This window comes from Charadrius vociferus, unplaced genomic scaffold (assembly GCF_000708025.1).
Source record: "Charadrius vociferus isolate BGI_N301 unplaced genomic scaffold, ASM70802v2 scaffold282, whole genome shotgun sequence".
In the NCBI taxonomy this organism is placed as follows: domain Eukaryota; kingdom Metazoa; phylum Chordata; class Aves; order Charadriiformes; family Charadriidae; genus Charadrius; species Charadrius vociferus.
Window position 1 is genome coordinate 7,809,638 of NW_009647731.1, and position 22,205 is coordinate 7,831,842.

Genomic DNA, 22,205 nt, shown 5'->3' on the forward strand with positions numbered 1-22,205 from the left:
TAATGTTTAGAGCTATCTATGTATGAGTTTAAGGGAATTTATCTTTCTAAAAGCAGTGTCATTTTCTTGCTGGTACTGCAGAGATATTTAGACATCCAGAGGAAAGGTCACAGTTCTGTGCCAGGGAAACTAATGTTGCCATGAGACTGAGTGTAAGAGGATGAACAAATCTGCCACATCCACTTCCACAATTGGCATGTTCTGCAAGATGCATAAAAGGGCAGAATACAGTAAACGCCTTCAAGCCCATTTTCATCCAGTGGGTAACATCAGGTTATGCTTTCTACTTTTCTGAGCACTGGAGTACTCAAATTCATATACCTTCCTCAAATGCTTTAACTCTACTATATTCTTCACAATGATTCAGCTAAAATCAGCAACAAAGCAATCTGAACACTTGAAACTACTAAGAAATAGACAATTAAACATGTGCACAAGATTCTCGAGGCTTGTGGAGATCACTATTTGCCTGATACCTTCTCAGGACCTACCACAACGGGGCAGAGGCTTCTGCATACTACCCAGGCCTTATCTTCTTTAAAACTATTTTGGATTGAAAATAAACCAGACAGAGCTGTAAGCATAAGACAGTGAACTTTAACTGATACTTTGCCGTAACAGTAGACAAAATATGATCAACCACTTGTCCCAAAGAATAGCATAGGTTTGGTGTGCTCTAGAAAATAGATAGCTAATCTATGCAAACAACCTGTTGATCATTAAGAAGCGCAGAAGAGTCCAGAAGTGTCTGCAACAAGTGGATTGCAAAAGCCAACAAGGGTGACAGCAAATCAGAGAATTACAGCCCAATTTGAACGCAGTAGTCGTCCATGACCTGCTCTCTACCCGCTTATATACTCAAGGACTCATAAGAATACCAGGGAACAAAGATTTGGGGAAAAGACTGGTGTTGGCAGCCTCACAACCCTACTCCAGGATCTGGGACCATCTCTCCAACCTCTGAGGAGTTCAGGGAGCAGGACAAGAGACAAGGGAACCTCACGACCCTGCACCAGGACTGTACACAATGCATCAAGGTCCCTCTCCAGGAGTACGCCTTCTCCCCCATGGAACCAGGAGGTTGTGTAACAAACTGGTATGCTGCTCCCCTGACTTCTCACCCCCTCTGTACCATCCCCTAAGACAGAGAAGGCACGTAATTCATAAAACTGTATGCATCTGTGATTAAAATGCTTCGCTATCCAAAATTATTTAGCCTCCACACTGTCAATTGTCTTAAACTTTCATGCTACAAAACAAAAACATCAATACCTGCTTCAATAACAGTGTTTAAAAATACATTTCAATTATAAAAGTCTTGTGAAATCCTTTTGCTTGCCTAGCAAATACCAATTCTTTGCAGAAATGGCAGAATTGATGAAGAAAGATTTTATTCGTTAAGTTTTGATCTATTCTGGCAACTGCTGAGTTATTTTCATTCTTTGGAAAGAAACATCTCCGTATTGACAACTGTATCAATTAACTGAGATAGTACCAGTCTTTTATTTTGGTTTTCCTCATGTTATCTCTGTGGATATACTTTCTGAGCATAACATAACGCATTGACATAGTTTATAATAGTAAAATATTTATTGTTTCTAGAGCACTCAAATACACTATGTGGTTTTCAGAATAAATAAAGGCTGTGAGATGATATCTTAGCTTCACTGAAATTAACTGTAACCCATTGGGTTTTTAAGGTCAGGAGTACCTTTTCATTATAAGCCTGCGGAACAGAAACTACGATGGAATTCTGGTCTCTAAGTAGGAGTCCTGCAAGCTGTTCCTATTAAAATAAAAAAGTACTAATGAGTTCAAGGATTCTATTTTTGTTCTCCGTCCCATTAGAAACCTGGTGGCATGATGGCTTTTGCTTGCACTTGCTTTGCGACAGGGTGAGCCTGCTGGCATAACCAGAGCCACGTTCACTTACACAAGGATAAATGGAGGCAGAGTCATGGCAAAAACCTAGTACTTGCTATCAGCAAACAATATGTCTTAAAGAAAGCACTTTGTCAAGTCTCATAAACACACAATATATTATGAACTGTGCTTCCAAAGACAATATGATTAAACATCTACCATCACAATGCAATGACCTAGAATTTTTATTAGTAGTAGTTATGCCTTAAAATTAAAATATAATCCATTTTATGGCTGTTTTTTTGCAGGCTATAGTGAGCTATGTTTTAAAAGGGAAATACATGATGGACTAGATATTTGATTGAGAACTAAAATTGGCTGACATTAGGAACACCTTTAATATGATGAAGAACCACGTAAAGTAATAACATGGGCTATGAATAGTTTGATCTGGCTTATCAGATGTGATCCAATTTTCTGATTCCAGTTTATTCTAGCACTTTGTATTTTTGTGGGTATTCCTGTAAGAGGATACCAATGTAAGACATAGAAACAACTGTGGCTTAGGGGAACACTGCAAATGCTACATCTGCTTTTAGTAGCAATAATTTGCAAAATTCTTTCTGAGGATAAAACTATAATCTGTCCACAGAAATTTCAATTTTCTGTAAAGGTGTGCAGTACATTTTAATAAAGTTGTATTTTTTTAAGTCATTAAATTGGTTTTTAGTAACCTCATACTCATTTTCAATTGAACAATTATTAAACTATAAAACAAAATTGCATGATTCCTAAAACTGTAGTCTGGAGTTTTACAGTCTGCTATAAAGTGCTGTATTATTATAATACACTAAAGATGCTCAGACTATTAAAACTTTTTTTTTATATGAACTGTAAAATATGTTATCATTGATGAAATAATTCTAAAGTATTATGCTCTCCAGCAGTATACATGCACAGTATTTTGGTATAATGAAAAGCACGCTAATCAAAAATCCACAATTTAAACTGTAATTCTAATACGCAAAATAAACCATTTTGCTGTCTTTCAGTAACAGAAGTTTATTACACCCAACTTCCAACATTAAAAATGTTTCATTGGAGTATTGATCATTAAATATAAGGTCCAGCCTCACAGAGAGCTCTACATGCGAAAGAGACTGAATATTAACGAGTCTACATCTGCGTAGCTCTGATGATAACAGCAGAGATGTGCTGACTTACACTGCTGGAGAGTTTTAGCCTGTATTTTACTCCACGAATCATGACTGATCATGCAAGGGGGCCCGATGTTCAACTAAGAAGTTCAACCAAGGCTGGTAAATGAGAACAATTTTCTACTGACTACTGATGGCTGATGTCTCGTAGCAACGCTGACATGAATATGATACATCTGAGCCTATAGGGTATGATACTTGGCTGCATCCTCAAACTGTTCCTCTGATGTTCAAAAGAGAGGCAAAAGACTCCCTGTACTTTGAAATTAATCAGCTGTATTAATCAGATCTTTAACTTCAGAAGGATTTCAACAAGTTTCAAATGATCTATCTTGTGTGGTCCTGAAAGTCTTTGGCAATGATGGTGATGAAGCCAAGAGCAGCCTTGTTCCGAGTGGGAGCAGTCTACATGATCATAGCAGTAGTACATATGTATGTATATGTTCCCTGCAAAGCAGCCTTTCGCCGCTGAGGTCCACTGTTTGAACAGTAATGCAGATGGACTGCTGATTGCTCTCCTGCCTGTGAACACTGAGATTGCCATACAGACTGAAAACCCAAACCTGCCCCTTGCTCATGGTGACCTGACCTTCTCTGGTTCTGTCTGAAAGGTGCAAGAGCCGTGTAGTAAATGAATACAGTCTCAGGGAATTTTATACTTCCACATTTTTTGAGGACCCACTCCAGCACGGTGCTGAAGCAAAGAAAGATTAACTTTGCTGAAATCAATGTCAATGAAATCAATAGACAAAGCAGACTCTGTTGTGGAAAAACACAGAATTTTGTTCAGTGCTCCCCAAATTAGGAGTATAAGATTAAAGATGAAACTTTAAATTATCCCTGGCTGTCAGATTTTACTCTGAACATGCAAAGCACACAAGACTTCTTTAGGTACAACAGAATTGCTACTGAAGCAAATTAAAGATGTTGCTTTTTCAGAAGAAAAGCTGCCAATAGGTGTTCTCTAAATCACTTGTACCAGCAGGCTGACCCCATTATGTCAGCTAAACCTGGAAATACAGGAGGTAAATTTAAATCTTTTCATTTGAAACATTTAGTCAATATTCTTTTTCTATTTTTTTTTCTTTTTATTTTGTTCTGGCACAGCATTGGGAGCTTTATATTCCTGTCTGCCATTTGCCCCAGACTATAACTTTCTGCATAGTTGCAATGCTGGGAGGAAAAGGTCCAAGTACAACTTCTCCTGAAGGACAGAGAGAAGGGAATTTGAAAGGACAGTGCCTGTTTTTCACAAAATGAAAAAGAAACAGAAAGATCACAGGCTGTGTGAAGGGATGGGGAAAAGAGGGTGCCAGCCATCTGGGCGAGCTAATACTGGTCCACGGGGGATAAATCAAGTTCCCTTTGTCTCCATTCCAGCATACCATCTCAGCAGTTTTTCCATCCCCTCATCAACAACACACCTACATGCTGCCCATGTTTCCTACTTATGTTCACCCACCGCCCAATTGCCAGTCCGCGAAGCTCCACACCTGCTGTGTCTTGATCCTCAGAACACTACGCTGAAGCTTTTAACCCTCTCCAAACACCTACACAATGCTTTATAATAATAGTATTTAGCACACGGGAAGCTACATTAAATGATTATAGACAGTACTTCAAACACCAGATTAGCAGATCCTTACACAGGGCTGAAGATCTGCAGATAGACCTACAAGGGAAAAGCACAGTCATTTTTTCAGCCTGTGAGTCATGTCTCAGTCCCAGTCTCCTCACAGAATGGTGAGCCCTGTCTCCTGTTCCTGTCCTAAGACTCGCCATAAGAGATATTTTTTAAAGTCCCAAGTTTATCTGGAATTATGTGAATTTGTGGAAGAACAGCTTGCAATATGACCCACGTCTATTCTAAACACTCACTGATCTTACATGTAAATAGAAATAGAAATTTCCCCACAAAATGTTTGAGCTTTTTAATTCCTATCGCATAATTTTTAAATTTTGCTGCTGAGAGTACAAAGACGTTCACATACTGGACTTGACTGAAAAGTACTTGCCTTCAGTCTGAAGGGCCATGTATCTTAATTAAACGTGTCCACTGCTCACACTTCTTCAAAAGCACAAAAACCTTAAATTCCCTCAGAATGCTGAACTAAGGTTAACTGGAGCAAGCCATTTATAACAAACGTGGGAAAACAAAGTATAAAACTAGCTAGGGAGCTGATAGATCTCAATGCATAAATTTAGACTTAGATGTCCGTAACCATCTTGACTTCTATCATTTTTGTCCTGTGCAAAATGTCCTCTAAAATATTATTGCAAACCCAGTATGAAAATCTTAGGTTTTTATTTATCTCTGCTGATGATGTAGTAACAAGTGGTCTAATCTATCACTTGAAGTTTATTTCATTATAATCTTGCAGTTCCATGCATCTCTCCTAAATGCATAAGCAGCATTTTTCTTGAAGAATACATGGTGTGAGTACACATCCAAACGCATTCTTTTGTCCTTTCCAAATAATCCAACATGACGGTTCAAGCAGTGGTGGTAGAACATGAGACTGAAAGACCATAACCATTTTTTGACTGGTGTACTGAACACAAGTTACAATCGGGAATGAAGGATAAACAAATATGTCAGTTAAATAGAAAACATTACAGTGAAGCTATCAGAAAAAAGATAGGGATGGCAATTACTTAATAAAAAAAGCCTGTATAAAGAGCAGGCTGTTGGCACTCATATTTTTTGTTCATATAATTTTGTAAATTATTTTTACATGGTGCTGAGGATCCTTTGCAAGATGTCAAGCACCTCAAAAAATACTTGAATTCAGAAATTTATATAAAACTAACCACTATTTACTCTCTGTGTTTAGCAAACTTTGTTAGAAGCTAGATTTATAAAAGAGTTTATAGGATGCTTGATGAAGTTAAGCATCTTCCTAGCAAAGATGGAGTGCTGATTTAATTTAGGGATAGAAAAAAGGAGTATATTACACAAATCCATGCATATGTAAACATAAAAAATGCATAAACACAGAAGAAAAAACATTAATAAAATAGAGACAATGTAAACATAAAATAAGCATATGTTAGAAATCAACATTTCTCTATATTAATTCGAAATAAGAAAATACCACCATAACGGGAGAACTGTAAATTCTTGTAGCAACAGTAAGTTGAAATGAAGAACAATTTCTAAACAGCATCAGTGTAACATAAATTATTTAGAATTCCAAACCTTCAACAGCTCCTAGAAATAAATATTGAATACAGGTAAACAAAGAGTATCTCATATTTTCTTTAAGCATTCACAACCCTTCCGCTTTCCAGGTATGCCCCTGTGCATGACACAGCGACAAAACCATGAGTGTATCCTTGCTTTTCATACAATCATTCTGAACAAGTCAGAAAAAAACGTATCAAAAACTGCACAGCCGGCGACACTCTTGGCAGATTGGGTTAGTGCCCTGTATTTTACAACCCCAGGAGGTTAGTATTTGTTCATTTCTATGGCGATTTATACTAATCAATCACTTCCTGCTCTTTCTTCCCTTACTGTATTTATTTCTATGGCAATTTATACTAATCAATCACTTCCTGCTCTTTCTTCCTTCGCTGTATTTTTAAACCCACTAACTAGGATATGCAGCCTCGTAGCATCTCAATGATCATTTCCCCATCCCCTCTCTGCCATTGTCTTTTTGTGCTGAGACTAATGCTTTTAATTTGACTTTTCACAGTGTTTAGGCTATATCGCCTTTTTGAAACCTTTCAGCTCAACCGCTAAGCGTATAACAAAGCCCTTCAGATTGCTTTTGGTCGCACTAGTTCATGTTTGGAAAATACTACAAAGGCATATTTTTCATGGGAGGAGAGCCTTGGAATGAATACCCTTCTCCAAGCGCGATATGAATGCCTCCAGTTCTTTTGTAAAATTTGCATTGAGGTTTAAGTCTCACATGCAAAGTGGCACCATACTGTCCAACAAACATAGGTTTCTTTTTAAAAAATTGTGGGCTTGTTTTGGCTCCATTCGTAAGTTATTTTTTGAAAAAGGCATTAAAATATAAGAGCTTTGTTCTTCACATTTCAGTTCTGACACAAGGAAGTAGCGAGCACCAGAATGTCGTATTTCACAAGAATAAAACTGCTTGATTCACATAACTTCAGCGACCTTTTAGTACAGACTTATCTATAGTTTCTACAAAACAGCAGAGATCATTTATTTAAAGGAAGCTGTCTTCCCTACAGACCTTTACTTCTTGTGTCAAGTACATCAGGGGTGCACTTGAAGTCGTAACACAGCTTTGAACCAGTGCTGATAAACACATGTGGGATGGGACTTCAAAATGCCACAGTAACAGGAGTAAGGACAGGGAAGAATTTCATTTATTTTCAAAACACTGCAGCATCTCTTCAGGCTTGAGGAACATTTGCAAATCAAACTGAACCCAATGGGATTTGTGATCACTTGCCATTTCTTCAGTTCATTATTTATCACGTGTTCTCTGGTCGCATCTGGAGGCCTTATTCTATAGGGGACTGTGCAAACACTGAAGGAAAACGTGCTCTCTCCCATAAAAAAGCTTTTTAATATAACATGAAGTGAATTAATAATATCCCATCAAGGTCTTGCTTTAAATGCAAGATATTCCAAGTTACAGGTTTAAAAGATTACTTTTCTTTTCAGCATATTCTATTTGGTCAAATGACTACTGCATGTAGAAATACATGCCTACAACTATCTCTCTCTCATCAATAACTTACAAAGTTAACTAATAGTGAATGCACAGATGTGAAAAATAGAATTAAAACACAAGGACCTAAAGTCAACAACATCTATCATTAACCCCATAATTTGTGACTCCATAATGCCTCTGAAAAATGTTAATTCATACACAATTTGCCAATGCAAAATAAATGGAGAAACTAGAAAAGGATGAAGATAAAGAGTGGTGCAGGAAAAAATAAGACGCAAAATACGTTTCTGAGGGATATGAACTGTCCGTTTTAGTGAACATGGAAACTTTGATACAGTTTAATATGAGGAATACAAAGTTATGTTTTTATAAGGAAGTGAAATGTGAATGCTACAAGTGCAGAAGAGTTTGGGAATCCAGCAAAAATGTACGTTAATACCAGATGAGACCTTAAAACTTGGCCACTTTCATTTGTATCACATAGCAATTTTTCTTCTGTAAAAACAAAAATAAACAGGCCAAGCTGAACTATCCCTTACCTAATTTTGCAAGTAAGCCACCAGAAATTTTTATAACCCCAGATTCTAATCTGGCCTAAGTATATTTTCAGTTTACTTTCCCCATTACCTCTTTCCTGCCCTGATCTTGCAGTTGTCTCTGCCCAAGTTCTTCAAACTTTCTAAGAGCTGAGTATACTGCCTTCAGCAAGTGATGAGCTTCCTTAAATCCAGAATCAATGACGCAACGTGAATAGACTAATTGAAGTGCCAAAGAAAAGCATAACAGCCATTGGCCAGAATCACTTCATGACCTTCACCCCAGTTCAGGAAAGCACCCGATTCAAAATAGCTTCTATCTTTGTCCAGCTTCTTCACCGCGTAGTTTGTAGCACCACATATTCTCTGATATCCAGACCTACTCAGCCAAAAAACCTCTTAAGTTTACTGCCAATAACATAAGAAAGAAGGCAGCAGGACATGTTAACTGACATTTAAGAGCTCCCGCTGAATTTGGATTACTCAAGGGATTAATTTAATCTGACATATCCTGGCAGGGACTGGAGAGTGCCACATTCATATCCAAACCTGTGATAACAAATTAAATACTATGCCCTGTTTCGGAGTCAGAGAGGCAATAAAGTCCACTTTGAAATATGCATTTTTCTGATTTAAAATAAGAGCGTCTGATATTTTGCAATATATCTGGCTTGTAACTACAACATGGGAATAAACAGATATTCCAATTTAAGCAGGCATCTACTTATGCAGCAGGAGACTACTCTGTACATGTATCTCTGAAAAACTTTCATTTATTGCAGTGCAACAAGTACAAGACTCTCTTACCTGCAGGTTTGCACATGCTGGTGAATCGTTGTGGGTGGGTATTTCATTGTTGGTGGTCTCTGAACCTGTGTTTTTAAGTCTGGAAGCTGTTGTAGTTGTGGCTGTAGTGGTCTGTACTGGTAAGATTGGCTGCCACACATTCACATCAGTACCATTGCCGAAGGCCTGAATTGCATTTTCTGTAAAAATAAATTACAGGCAATTTTCTGTTTCTAAACAAATGGCAGAAAGCAGTAGTGAGTTTTTAATCATTATGATTATTCTTCCATTGAAAATGTGTATTTATAGAAACGCAATTTTTATGCCGAAAAATGTGTCTTAATTTTGAACATATCAGAAACACGAACTGAGAGTCTGGGGTCACATAATTATCTGGTGCAGCCTCTTCTTTGTAATGTTCCCAGTAATTATTGACAGAAGCTCTAGGACTTACTGTAATCATATTTGTTACCAGCCAAAAGCCTCAAAAATTTACTTTCAAGACTTAAAATACAGTTTGAATGTTATGTCCTAATTCAGGGAGGTGATGTTACATACCAAGCTGAAAACAGAGAGCAGGCAAAAGATTAATTTATTTCTACAGCTTGTTGCAGTTAAACTAATATGCCTATAACTACAAAATGGTTTAACTAAGACAATCTTCTCCTTACAATTTTCAATCAAAATCTGCATAATTAGGTGAGGGAAGCATGCTTAAACTAAAACTTTAGAATATAAAAGTTAAAAAGCTTATCATAGTTTCATGGGATTAAAGAGTGTGTTTATGGCAAAAGTAAATTGGTTGGGGTTTTTTATAAACAAATAGAAAAACAGTTTTTAATCAGGTCTTTGGGGATTCAACACGGATTTAGGGATTTCTTATTTCAAATTCTTTGTACAAGAAATCAAACAATTTCACTGGGGACTAATACGTGGAAGTTATTAATACTTCTTCTCAGTGGTATTCCTTGCCTTATAAAATAATTTACATTTAATTCTCATCTGAAAAAAGATGTATTTTATTCTGATATTAGTTCTTAGAACTCCAACATGCAAAGAGAAGAATTTGTAAAAAGCACACAATCAGCTGGGTTGATGGGGACAAAGTGGGAAGAGTGCAGTGATATTTTTCTTGGCTTTTATCTGAATAAGGCAATATATAAAGCAAAATTTTCCTATGATTTCCTAAATTAACAGTAACTCTGTTTCCATTATTACAAGAAGGATCACAGAAATACATACAGTCCTTCCAGTTTTCCAAGTAGAATTGGTCTTTACAATTAGTCTTTAACTATTTCATAGAATCATATTTGATGATTGTCACGGATGGAAGTACTTGACATGGTTATGATTTAGCAGCAATTCAAAATTTATTAATGGGGGAGGGGGGGGGTTGCACCACCACAGTAATCCGTATGGGTCCCTTCCAACCTGAGCTATTCTATGTTTCTATGATAGAATCACAGAATCATAGAATGGTTTGGTTTGGAAGGGACCTTTAAAGGTCAACTAGTCCAACCCCCTGCAATCGGCAGGGCCATCTTCAACTACGTCAGGTTGCTCAGAGCCCCGTCCAACCTGACCTGGAATGTTTCCAGGGATGGGGCATCAACCACCTCTCTGGGCAACCTGGGCCAGGGTTTCACCACCCTCATCATAAACAAAATCTTCCTTATATCTAGTCTGAATCTACCCTCTTTTAGTTTAAAACCATTACCCCTCGTCCTATTGCTACAGGCCCTGCTAACAGGTTTGTCCCCACCTTTCTTGTAAGCCCCCTTCAAGTGCTGAAATGCCAAAATAAGGTCTCCCTGGAGCCCCAACTCTCTCAACCTGTCCTCATAACAGAGGTGTTCCATCCCTCCTCATATTTTTGTAATATTTCAAACATATAAATTATATTTAAATATGTATTTTAAATATACATTTTTCATACCTATTTCAAATATATTTCAAAAAACGTAGTAACTATAAGGAGGTGCTTCAAGTGTCTAACTGCTCTAGTAAAGGTCCTCTCAATAATTTGTATTAACTAACTCACTACTTTATGCTTTTCCTCCCACTTGACAATTCTTTTTACTGCAGTATAAAGCAGGTGTGAACAAATCCTTTGGACAGGTAGGTAGATACACTGAACCCCATTCAGTTCAGTAGGAATTCTAGAGTGTGTAAATGAATGTCAGGACACTGACTTTCCAAGTAGCTAAAGTAAAGTCTTAAGATGGATTTCCAGAATTTAAGATTGACCAAACCCTAACTGGAGAGGCAGCAATTAGGACCACTCTAATATTACCTACAAACTTACATCTTTCAATAAAGAGGATAAAAGTACAAGCGAGACAATGCACAGCCCCAAATTTTAGGGTGGACTATATCTTATTTAGGGCCTATTAATATGGACTTTTAGCTTTCTTAAGATTGGGCCAATTTCACAGTTCTGATATAAACTCATATTCTGCAGGACAATGTTGAGATAAAGAAACACTTTAACTAATACATGTAAAAAGATCTGTTGCAAAAGGCCTTTCAACTCTAGAGTGGAATTTCCAGACAAGTGCACACAGAGATGCAAGAAACACCAGGATTTCAGTTGTGTGGGGGGGACATAGTAAACTTGGTTTCATATCCCAGCTCCGCATCAAGCGCAGTATGAATGTGATCCGAGGTCCCCTGCTTTCTGCGTCCCCTAGTCCTCAGGGTACAGCCTCAGCTATTCCACTTTGCATAAATAACCAAGTGGGGTTTTGAATAAATATTTATGTTGGGTTTTCCACATCTTCTGTAAATGTCCCAAATCACTGGTTTGAAGCGAAAGTATACTTTAACAAAACAGACTAGCAAGAAATTCTCAGTTTCACCCCATTGTGGAAAAAGGATTTTTGTTTCGTCTAAAAGTGGGAGGGATTTTAATCTCATCCAATAAAAAATGACATTTTCTTCAGGCACTGTAAGGCCCATTAATGACAATAACAATTAAAAAAAACGGGAACTCTTCCTATTCTCTGTAAGAGAAAAAACTTTCTATTAAACCAGAAACATCTTTAATTTCTTCATGAAGAAGACATCTCTTACAGCTAGGATGACTACAATTTGTCTCACAGTAACCTTTAATGTCTTTGATTTGTCTTCATTAATGATTTTATACTGATAGCAAAAGAAAGGACAGGGGATCACTCTGTCTTTATGTTCTAAAAGGAACCAGTAACATTCTAGCAATTAATAAATTCACAAATGAATAAAATCTGATGCATTACAGTATATATAAATGGCAGCCCCATTAGGTTTGAAGAAGGTCTGATATGATATTGTTAACTTTTACCCAATCACAGTCTGACTTGTTTTCTGGGTACTTTTGTTAATCTTGAGTAATTGATTCATTCTTCCAAAGCTTAATAAATAGTGTATCAAATAGCACCTCAAGTCACTCACTTTTTGTATGCAAATCTCCCCATGTCTTCCCAGCATGCTGCCTGTTGAGAAGCTACCAATAAACCATTACAGACCGCTGTACTAAAATACAGACTGAAGCCTGCATTAGCATTAGCTCAAGTATATAGGGCTGGATGGGACAGTCTGAATCATTGAGTTCATTCACCGTTTTTGAAAAAAGCAACGACGTATGCTTCTTTTCATAAATTGATGAAATATGACTTTTAAAACCGGTAAAAACTTTTTACCCAAAAAACTCCTGCTGCAAGCCTATTTCTTAACTTTAGTCTGATGGTTAAAAAATTTCCAATTTCGAGCCTAAATATGTATGGCCAACATCTCCCTTTTTGACCTTATGCCAGCATTATCCTCTAGGTTAAGTAATCCTTTTCCCTCCCTGGGCTTGCCCCTCTAATGCAATTTCAGAGGACAATCACGTATCCTTTCAACTTCTATTCTGCTAGGCTAGGGAAGCCAAGCTCTTTTGGTCTCCTCATTTATCTGAAATTAAAACTCTGATGCACACTCCACATCATCCAATTATCCTGCTCCAGGCAGACAGGAAATTTGAAAAGAGAACCTGCCAAAATCGGCTCCACTGAGCCATTCTGAAATTTATAATAGTCTCTAATTTGGAAGTGAGTTTAACTGAAAAAAAAAAAAAAATCAATAATTTAACAAAATCTTGAAAATAGGTACCATCCAGACCTGTGTTAAAACCAGGCATCCGAGATCAAGTAGCCTAAAAAACCTGAAGCTTGGCTATAAATTGCAAACACAATCCAATTTATACTTACCTACAGCAAATCCTTCATATCATAAACTACATGACTTTTTTATATGAAGTTCTTAAATTATACAGAAGCCCCTTAGGTGTTGCAATTTTTTGGTACAGATGCTGCCTGACTGTTAGGGTCAGAACATGATCTGTGTTGTAAACATATTTCTATATGATACAACTTTGTTAGCTGAATTTTTTTCCAAGAGCTTCTCATGTTGGCAATCTTGGCCATAAACCACTGTACCAGGTATATTTGCTCATTTATTTAATTCTTACACCTACAGCAGAGTCACGCTTACAAAGTGCAAAGAGACGTCCTTGATGTATTGCAACGTACTGAAGCAGTAAAGAAATTCCAGAAAACATGCTAAAACACATTTAAAGACATCTAATTTTGTACTCACTAAGGCATATATTGTCCTGGAAGAAATTCAGAAATTTCAGGCATTCATCTATGTCATTACCGCTGTTGCTGCAGTCACACCATGGGGCAACGCTGAGACTATTTGAGTCTATGTAGTTTGGTGTCATCACTGTGCCTATTAACAAAGAGTGAAGTACAGTACTGTGAGCAACTTTTGTACTGAAACATTCTTTCCATACTAAGAAGACAGCAAACAACACTTGGTAAGTCATGTATTCAGAGATGGATTCACAATGCAGACCCATGGCAGGGCTCTTAAGTCTCCAAATTTAACTGTTTCTGGCTCCCTTTGCCGCCCAGCCCTGTGCCATACTTCACACCCTCGGTTGGCTGAATTCAACCACTTTAGGGACTGTACCATGACTCATGCATTAAAGACTTGCTCCTTTCCTCCAAAAAGGTTTAGATTGCATTCCCACAGAGAGCTGCATCAGCAGATCCAACAGGTGGAAAACCATAGCACAGGGGAGCAATGGACTGGGAGAAGGTGGAAACCTCTTAAAATGGCTTTACTGCCAAATCAAACATAAGTGGATCTGTACCCTTAGAGTTGCACTCTAAAAATCTATTTTTTCTTCCTCGCTTGTGTTTTTTCTCATTTTTTTTCTAGCTGCAAATAAATGGCTGAAACTAGACATCCAGACCTCAGCTTCCTCCTTGACTCTGCAGCCAGCTCAGGAGAACAGTTCTGAAACACATGAGCGAGGAGAATGCTAGTCATGCTGAGAGGAGCCCTGATATGTCTTGGAGAAGCGTTGACCCCAGGGTGCTTGTTAGGGACCACCAACAATGAACAAAGCAAAAACATAACCAGCATGCATAAAACTGTACAGTAAATTTTTTGCAGGCAATAAATTACTATTAATCTTGCTGTGTCACTGCTTTTTCAGTACAGTGATTGTTTCCTAAACATAGTCAACAACTTGGAACCACAGGTTCATTCTAACTCTATTACAAATTCTTGGGTAAATATTCTCACATTTATATGTCAACTCAAGGCTACCAAGAACGAAATGAAACCAAAGAATGCATTTTATCTCCTAAAAGATACACAGCAACTGTTCATCACTCATGTGGATCAGACAACTGTGATATGATCAGCACTTACTCAAACCAGTAGTTTCACCGAAGGCATCGCCCCAGCAGGTCAGAGATTTCAAACTTCCCTAAGGATTGGGAAGTTTGAACCTTTATTTTATTTATCTGACTAAACAGGGAAAATTCAATAAAAAAGGGCAGGTATTCCAGACTTGTACTGATGACAGCTGTTTCAGGAAACACGTTCCTCACTTGGTAATCTGCAGTTCTAGGACAGGCTATATATCATGAGGCAATGATCCTCTCCTCAAAACGGACGTTAGAGTAGTCATTAAGAAGACAGAATAGATGAAGGATAAATATTAGAGACCCAAAGTGTACGCTAGTAGAGAAAATTTGCTGCATAGGTCCAGTGTCCCAGAGCCTGCAATAATGCGCAGGAAAAGGCTATCAAACACCAAGCTAAAAAAAGGAGCAGTAGAAATAACACAAATCACAGAATGACGTCAAACAGCCTTTCAGTCACATGGCAGCGCTGGGAACTGAACAAACCAACATACAAACTGCTTCATACATGACACGGGAGACAAAGAAGAAGAGTGACTAGTGGCTGGCCTGAGAAAGGCAGTAAAGTATGTGAAAATGAATGCAGCCCCACCACTAAACTCACGAAAAGCATCTTTCATCTTGTTTCGGGATGTTCTTAAATTAGAATGCAATCCCATACCTTTACCTGCTTCCAACTTTTAACAGATAGTTGCACTAATAATTGCTCAAATCCTACATGAGATTAGCACATGAGTAAATAGCACAGCTCAAAATTTATTAAATGGAGGTAGAGAATTTAGTAAAATAGGCAAATATCATTTGCACCTTTAATGGAAACTTGACAGCAGATAACTAAGACGAAGAATTATGTTAAATTAAAATAAAACAAATGAAAATATCTCTCCAAATGAAAATATCTGTCCATTATCTGTTTGATGGTTCAGTACACTATTTCAGTGATGTGACATGATCTGAAAAGAAGTGAGAGAAAATGAAAATCAAGAGGATTTTGCCAATGGAAAGAAAACATTAGGCTTAAAAAAAAAAAAAAAAAGGCTAATTAGCAAATGCTTACTGAAGGGTTAAAAAAACAGAAAGGTATTGAGGAAATTAAAAAGGTCACTGAGGTAAGACTTTATTATCATGAAGAGGTAATAAAGTAATTAAAGTGGGTCAAGGAAGGGGCTAAAAGCGTAACAGATACGAAGCTACTATTAGGGTTGATGAATACAGGAAAGACAGGACAAAGAATGTGTATACACAGCACACAAACTGTACATCCAGCAAAAACAGAGTGGCTGAAAGAGCAGCTAGTAGAAAATCAGCCTGTCATTTAAACCTGGGGGCAGATGTGAACCCAAGCGGATTATATGCTTGGTTTCCTGGGGTGGATTTTCTTTTTTCCCTGCAATGTGTGTGCCTTCCCCTCCTCCCCCCGCTAGCTGGCATCTTGGAAATTCTGCTGAAGGACACTAACGGATCAGAGAAACCATGGTGGCTGGCAGTAAAATAGGACATGCTTGGGTTTCTGTGCTCTCTCTACCGAATAGTTCTGTCTCAGTAGAAGGCAGTCAGGTCTCCGTATTTTAGACAAAAGCAGAGTTGACCTGAACACAGCCAAGAGGTTGCTCAAATTAGGGTCAGTTAAGGATGCGGAGATGGATGGTGATTCCAGGAGAAGGGGCATGTGACTGAAGTTCCTTTGGCCCAAGGCAACTCCAGTTCATTCACATAAACTCTCATGGAATTACTGGGAATCCCAGGGAAATTGGATGGATTTTACAGAAAACAAGTGAAAATGTGTCAGAAAGTGAATGCTAAAGCAGATCATGAAGTCAGCAGTTAGAGCAATACCTAACTGACATGAGAGTGCAGACAGGTCTAGATGGCTTAACTAGGTTGTAACCAAAGCACTGAACCTCAAACATGGCTACCTCCAATCTTATTCTACATTTAATAATTTTTATATTTTTCCTTTAATTTTAAAAAAAAATATTACTTTATCCCTATTACTATAACAAGGACCCTAAAGCAATGAATCCAGATTTTCAAAATTCCTGTAAAATATATATAACTTTAAAATCGTACATACACACCTTGACACAGACCTTGAAGAATCCTGTATGGACTGTTCTCCATTTAACCGGTAAAGCACCTGATATAAAACCTGCCTGACTCTATTCCCTCTCAAGTAATTTATTTCAGATGGGATTCCAGTAATTTCAGTGAAGTTAACTCTGATTTACACCACTGCATGCGACAGCAGAATCACATCCACTGTACCTTCCACAGAGAATCCTCAATTTCCTGAACAAACTCTATGGAGGCATCATTTTTGCTACATTTAATGAAACGGCTGAATGAAATAATGTTTTATCTTAATGAACAATATTTTATCTTAATTAAAACACCTGGAGATCTCAAAGCTCTGATGAATGAATGGATCTGTAACAGCTTCTTACCCACAGTCTATCTATCTATCTCTTCTTCCTGTGTTTTATATATTAAGCAGACATTTGAAAGATTGTACCTCTGATTTCTATCTCAGCATCTTACAAGTTTGACGATCTTCACATGATTTACTCCACTTTTATATCAGCTTGATATCAGAAGCAGGAATTTACTGGTTAAGCACATAGAAATTTTTTTTTGGTAATTTTCTTGGTTTATCAGAATTACTACCAAGAAGTAAAAACTCTTGTAACACTAGTCAGTACCCATCTTTTTGCATGTGTCTAGAGGCTAGCAGGAAGGAAGAAAAACTATTATTTTTCCCTTTGAAAATTAGATCTCCTTTTGCCTTCAACTCCTTAAGGACCCATTGCACATTTCTGACGTGTGACAGTGTTTTACAGCATGGTCATCCACAGTAACACGAAAACACCTGAGATTCTGAACTGGGTCATCCTTGGGGTTAAACTGAAAAATGGATCGAACAAAACTGCTAGCAAAATTCACTAGGTCCAGCAAGAACTTCTTGGCAGCTCTTACCCAGAAGTATAGATACTAATAGATTAGCAACAGTTACCCTTTGCCAGCAGCTAGACTTCTTAATCTCATTGACTAGATCGGATTTCAAGGCTATGCAATTCTTTGTTTTAGAGTCAAATGACATTCTGTCATAACTGTTCATATGTTATACCCTGTGCACACTGTCTTCATCTCTTAAGTCATAGAAGCATATCCTCTGAAACCATCACATCTTATTTTACCAGTTGCCACAGGGACTTACCTCACTTGTTAGCTGCTAGAGTAATAAGAATGATAACAATAAGGCAGTGAATATAGATTTCAGTCATTTTTCAGCAAAACCAACCTATTTTAGAAATATTTTATTTTGGACATTATCTCCAGAGACATTTATTTAACAGCAGGATCTGCTTCAGGGCCTCAGCTGGGACCTTCACGCCCAACAGAAGAGGGTATTACTGCATCGCAGCAGGTGCAGGCTGTAAGCTTAAAAACATCTTATCTGGTGGCCTTTAAAATTTGTTTGTTTCAGTGTTTTGACATTCACTTATTCTTTATTGCCCAACGACGGTATTTCTACAACAAGTTCACCTTCCTGAGATGATCTCTCACTTTCAGGAATCAAATACTGCGTGTGGTACATGGAATCTGGTTTGCATCAAGGCATCCTTGTGCCTGTTGACAGTCAGGAAGGTGACAGTGAAGAAAATTCATTATGCTGGGGAGTGAAGTGGATTTCAGAAGATAAATTTGGTCTCCGTTCACCTCCATTGACAGACATCTTAGAAAACATTTAGTGTGGACAGACGGACATCATGGAAATAATAGCAGCTGGAAGTGAAACTAGGTTGGGTTGGTCTGTTGTCTCATTCCTCAAACGTCCTGCAGACTTTCCCTGAAGACCAAGAGGTATTTACCCAACCTTGTGATGACAGCTGCAAAATCAACCTGTAGTTTCACTTGTTCTTTTCAATTTCCTACTTCACGGTCCTGTCCAAATTCAAACTCCTTAATAAGCTTCACTTTGTAAGACTGAATTTATTTCAAATTCAAGCACCTTTCTCTTCTCTCCTTATCCTATCCTTAATTTCCTCGCAATGTACAAGTTTACCCCAGGAACCTCTGTAAGGTAAAACAGTGCCAATACACTTAGGTGGAGAATTTTCCCTAGTATCATATTGTAGAGTATTATATTCCACAGTTTTTATTTCACATGGGCCTTCAAAATATAGTTCGGGTGTTTTTCTTAGATTGAACAAGCTCCCACCCTTCCCTGCCTTCTTACCAATAAGCCCCGAGTAAGCGAGGAGGCAGTCAGCATAGTTCTCCTTCAGACAGCTACTAACAGACCGTGACTCAGGCTGGCAGTTTGTGAAGAAATCTGCAAGGCGAGATCTGCAACGTGAAGAAAAATGCATATCTTTAAAAATCAAGCCTGCAGGCATTCTTACCTTTTACACTCTTTTTGGTTTTGGACAAGGCTTAATATTCTTTAACTTAAATATATATTGGACACATTTCAGCTGATGAGAGCCTCTTGCTAAGATGCATCTCTTCCCAGAATGCATTTTTAAAGTCAGAACAAAGAAGTGTAAGAGAACGGTAAAAAGAGACAGAACAACAGGGAACGCCTGCCCTTCACTAAAAGAAATGCTCTGCGTTTTCATGCCAAAAAAGAAAAAAAAAAAGACAAAGAGCGATTTTATCAACTGAGCAGTCATTTTGCATGGATCTGAACTCTGACTGGAATCTGTTATTCTACAGACTCAGAACACAGTTTCTGCTATTTTACTGATTACACAAAACTCTATGTTTGTGCTCACAGAGTCCTCCTACCACATGACTTGAGGCAGGACCTGCTTTGGTACTGCCCTGAGTTTCCAGGGAATGGGCTTATCCCTGCTCTGGACTGGCCTGCAGAACCAGCTGGGATGGTCTCCACAGCCCCCCAGAGCCATCGTACTGAGAAACTATTTGTTCTTGTAAAATGTGAATTTATCCGAAGTCTACAGTATTGAGCCCAGCACTGAACAGAAGGGAATGTGTGCGGGAATGTGTGCTCTGCATCAAGTTCTGCTGCTGACTGGCTGTAAAATCTTCATTTACCTCACTTACCCCACATCCAAGATGGGGAGAGCACTGCTTACTTGTAGAAAGTGCTTTAAGACTAGGACTGAAGCTCTATTGCACTTAACAGATCACTGCTACGTTGGAAAACAAGAAAAGGACTAACAGCCAGGAACTCTTCTGGTTATTTGCGCTTTAAAGCCACATAATGCTCCCATTCAGGTCTGCAAAATTTGAGAGGCATCACTAAAGCGGGTTAAGGTCCCACATCCTACAGCCGCTCTCCTGGCTTGCTCTCCTCAGCTCCACTAGTGCTTTCACTTAGACTCGTAAACTTGGAACAGTGACTTCTGTTTATTTATAAAGTGTCATTGAGACCTTTATCTCCATGAACAAAATTATTTAACCTCCGAACTTCAATCTTCTCTTCTGTGAAAAAGGGGTGAAAATATTTTTTTTTTCCATATAAGAATGCACAGTGATGTTTCAGGATCAGGTGCTTAATCTTTGCAAAGCCCTCTCAAAATCAGAATAGCATAACCTATGCATTTTCAGCACTGCTTTAGCATTATGTAGATTTGCAATATAAATGCTCTTTTCCAGTTTTGCAATGAAAACACAAAAGTTAGCAGAAACAAGTGATTTGCAAGTGATTTCCTTTATTTGTTTACATGCTCCAGAGACTAATTATCTTTGTTTGCTTTGTTGTTTTACCTATCTCAGAATGGGATTGGATGTACATCATTAATTGGCCTGAAAGTAGTGATGGGCAAACTTCAAAAGGCTCACAGTCTTAGTTTGAGAAAGCATCCTATAAATAGACTGTATGCAAACTGTACCTGAATTTATCCAAGCTATTCTCATGACCTCTTTTTAGTTCTATCCATTGCTGACTGTACTGACACCAGCAAATCCATGGTTGCCTTCAAACTACAGTCAACTGTAAGCTGTTCACTCCTTCCCTTCCCTTATTTAACCATTTAACCTTGAGATGGACACCTGTACCCAGTTGCCTTTAACAGCTTTAAAAAGTCAAGCTCTCTACCGATCCTTCAGTATGCCCTATATGTATACATAAATTTCTAAATTTCCATAAAATCTCTATTTTGCTGGTGAATATATACTGTACCTATCAGGGGACAGGCTGAGAAGAAATGGATCACACAGCATGGTAAGAGATAAACAGCAGCACCATGAAGAGAATTTGGGCAAGGAAACCCGATGTCACTGCAGTGATGCCTCTCTCACCCAATAATTAAGACAGTGGCTTGGATCCAGCCTTCTGAGCAACTGGGAACAGAGGCAGCTGACTGTTCCCAAGGTTTTTACAAATTCTACTAATACCTGGATGAAGTCTGTTTTAGGACAGAAGAGAGCCTATTACATCTATCCAGTATGAAAAATCTTTGCCATGGTCAAAAGAGCAAGCCTGCTGTATGTGCAGTATTTTTGCGTTTCTAAAACCAAGTAGCTCCGCAGATTTAAATTTCATTATTTATGTGACCACAAAAATCTTTTTGGAGATGCAATTATACAATCGGCACCTTGATAATCCTGAAAAACAGTTTTTGCAATCATTTCATCCTTCTTAAATGTCCAGTTCTCCCTTAGATTATTAGGTGCATTGGTCCAGAGATCGTTTAATACATTCCTCTTCTCTAAATGTTTTTAAGGACTGATAACTATGGAATAACACCAGTCATTTACTACCCAGTCTGCTTAAAGAATGTATTTGTTGTAAACCCTAAAGGAGACTAAAAATTGCTCTGCTGATCCTTTTTGCCTACAGCTTGATTTCTATGTTAATTTCCAAGGAATTTTTGTGGTCATAAAAGGTAATGATCTGACAATGTTGCACATTTAAGTTTTCAGAAGCCAAATATAGTTCAGATAGCTCTGGTCCAAGCATTACTGGACATCATCATAGACCTCCTCCCTAGTGAGCCATCCAAACTTCATACTATTAAAGTTCTGACTCTCTCCTGAGCTGTTAACTACACCTGATATTTATGTGGACTCATTTCCACCAGAGACAAAGTTAAGCCCAGCAAACAAAAACAGAGACAGACCTCCATCTGCCATAAAATAACTCCATTATTTTCAGCGAAGATCTGCTGATTAACACTCACTGAACATCTAGCCCCAAACATTTCCAGTAGACTGGCACTGATGACAGGGTGTTCATCAGCGATACCAACACAGTGGTACTGCTCTTTATCTACAGAGAGACAAATTAGCCTAATTAGGAACCATAGAGTCATTTGTCCTAAAGTATCGCACATGATATTAAGAACCATTTTGGGTAAAATAGACAATCCTCCTAGGGATGCTGAAAAAGAGCAATCAGACGATAGTGGTCCTATAAAAAATACGCACACTGTGTTA

At 38.0% G+C, this 22,205-nt stretch overlaps 1 protein-coding gene across 1 annotated transcript in view; it reads right to left on the bottom strand.

The window, feature by feature from the left end:
- Nucleotides 1-22,205, bottom strand: part of GFRA1 (GDNF family receptor alpha 1) — a 142,070-nt gene that overhangs the window by 17,769 nt on the left and 102,096 nt on the right. Inside the window, exons 5-7 of the mRNA XM_009881574.1 lie at nt 19,039-19,148; nt 13,678-13,812; nt 9,085-9,263 (exon numbers count right to left, since the gene is read on the bottom strand). Coding sequence (XP_009879876.1) covers nt 9,085-9,263; nt 13,678-13,812; nt 19,039-19,148 — 424 coding nt within the window. The remainder of the gene's footprint in view (nt 1-9,084; nt 9,264-13,677; nt 13,813-19,038; nt 19,149-22,205) is intronic.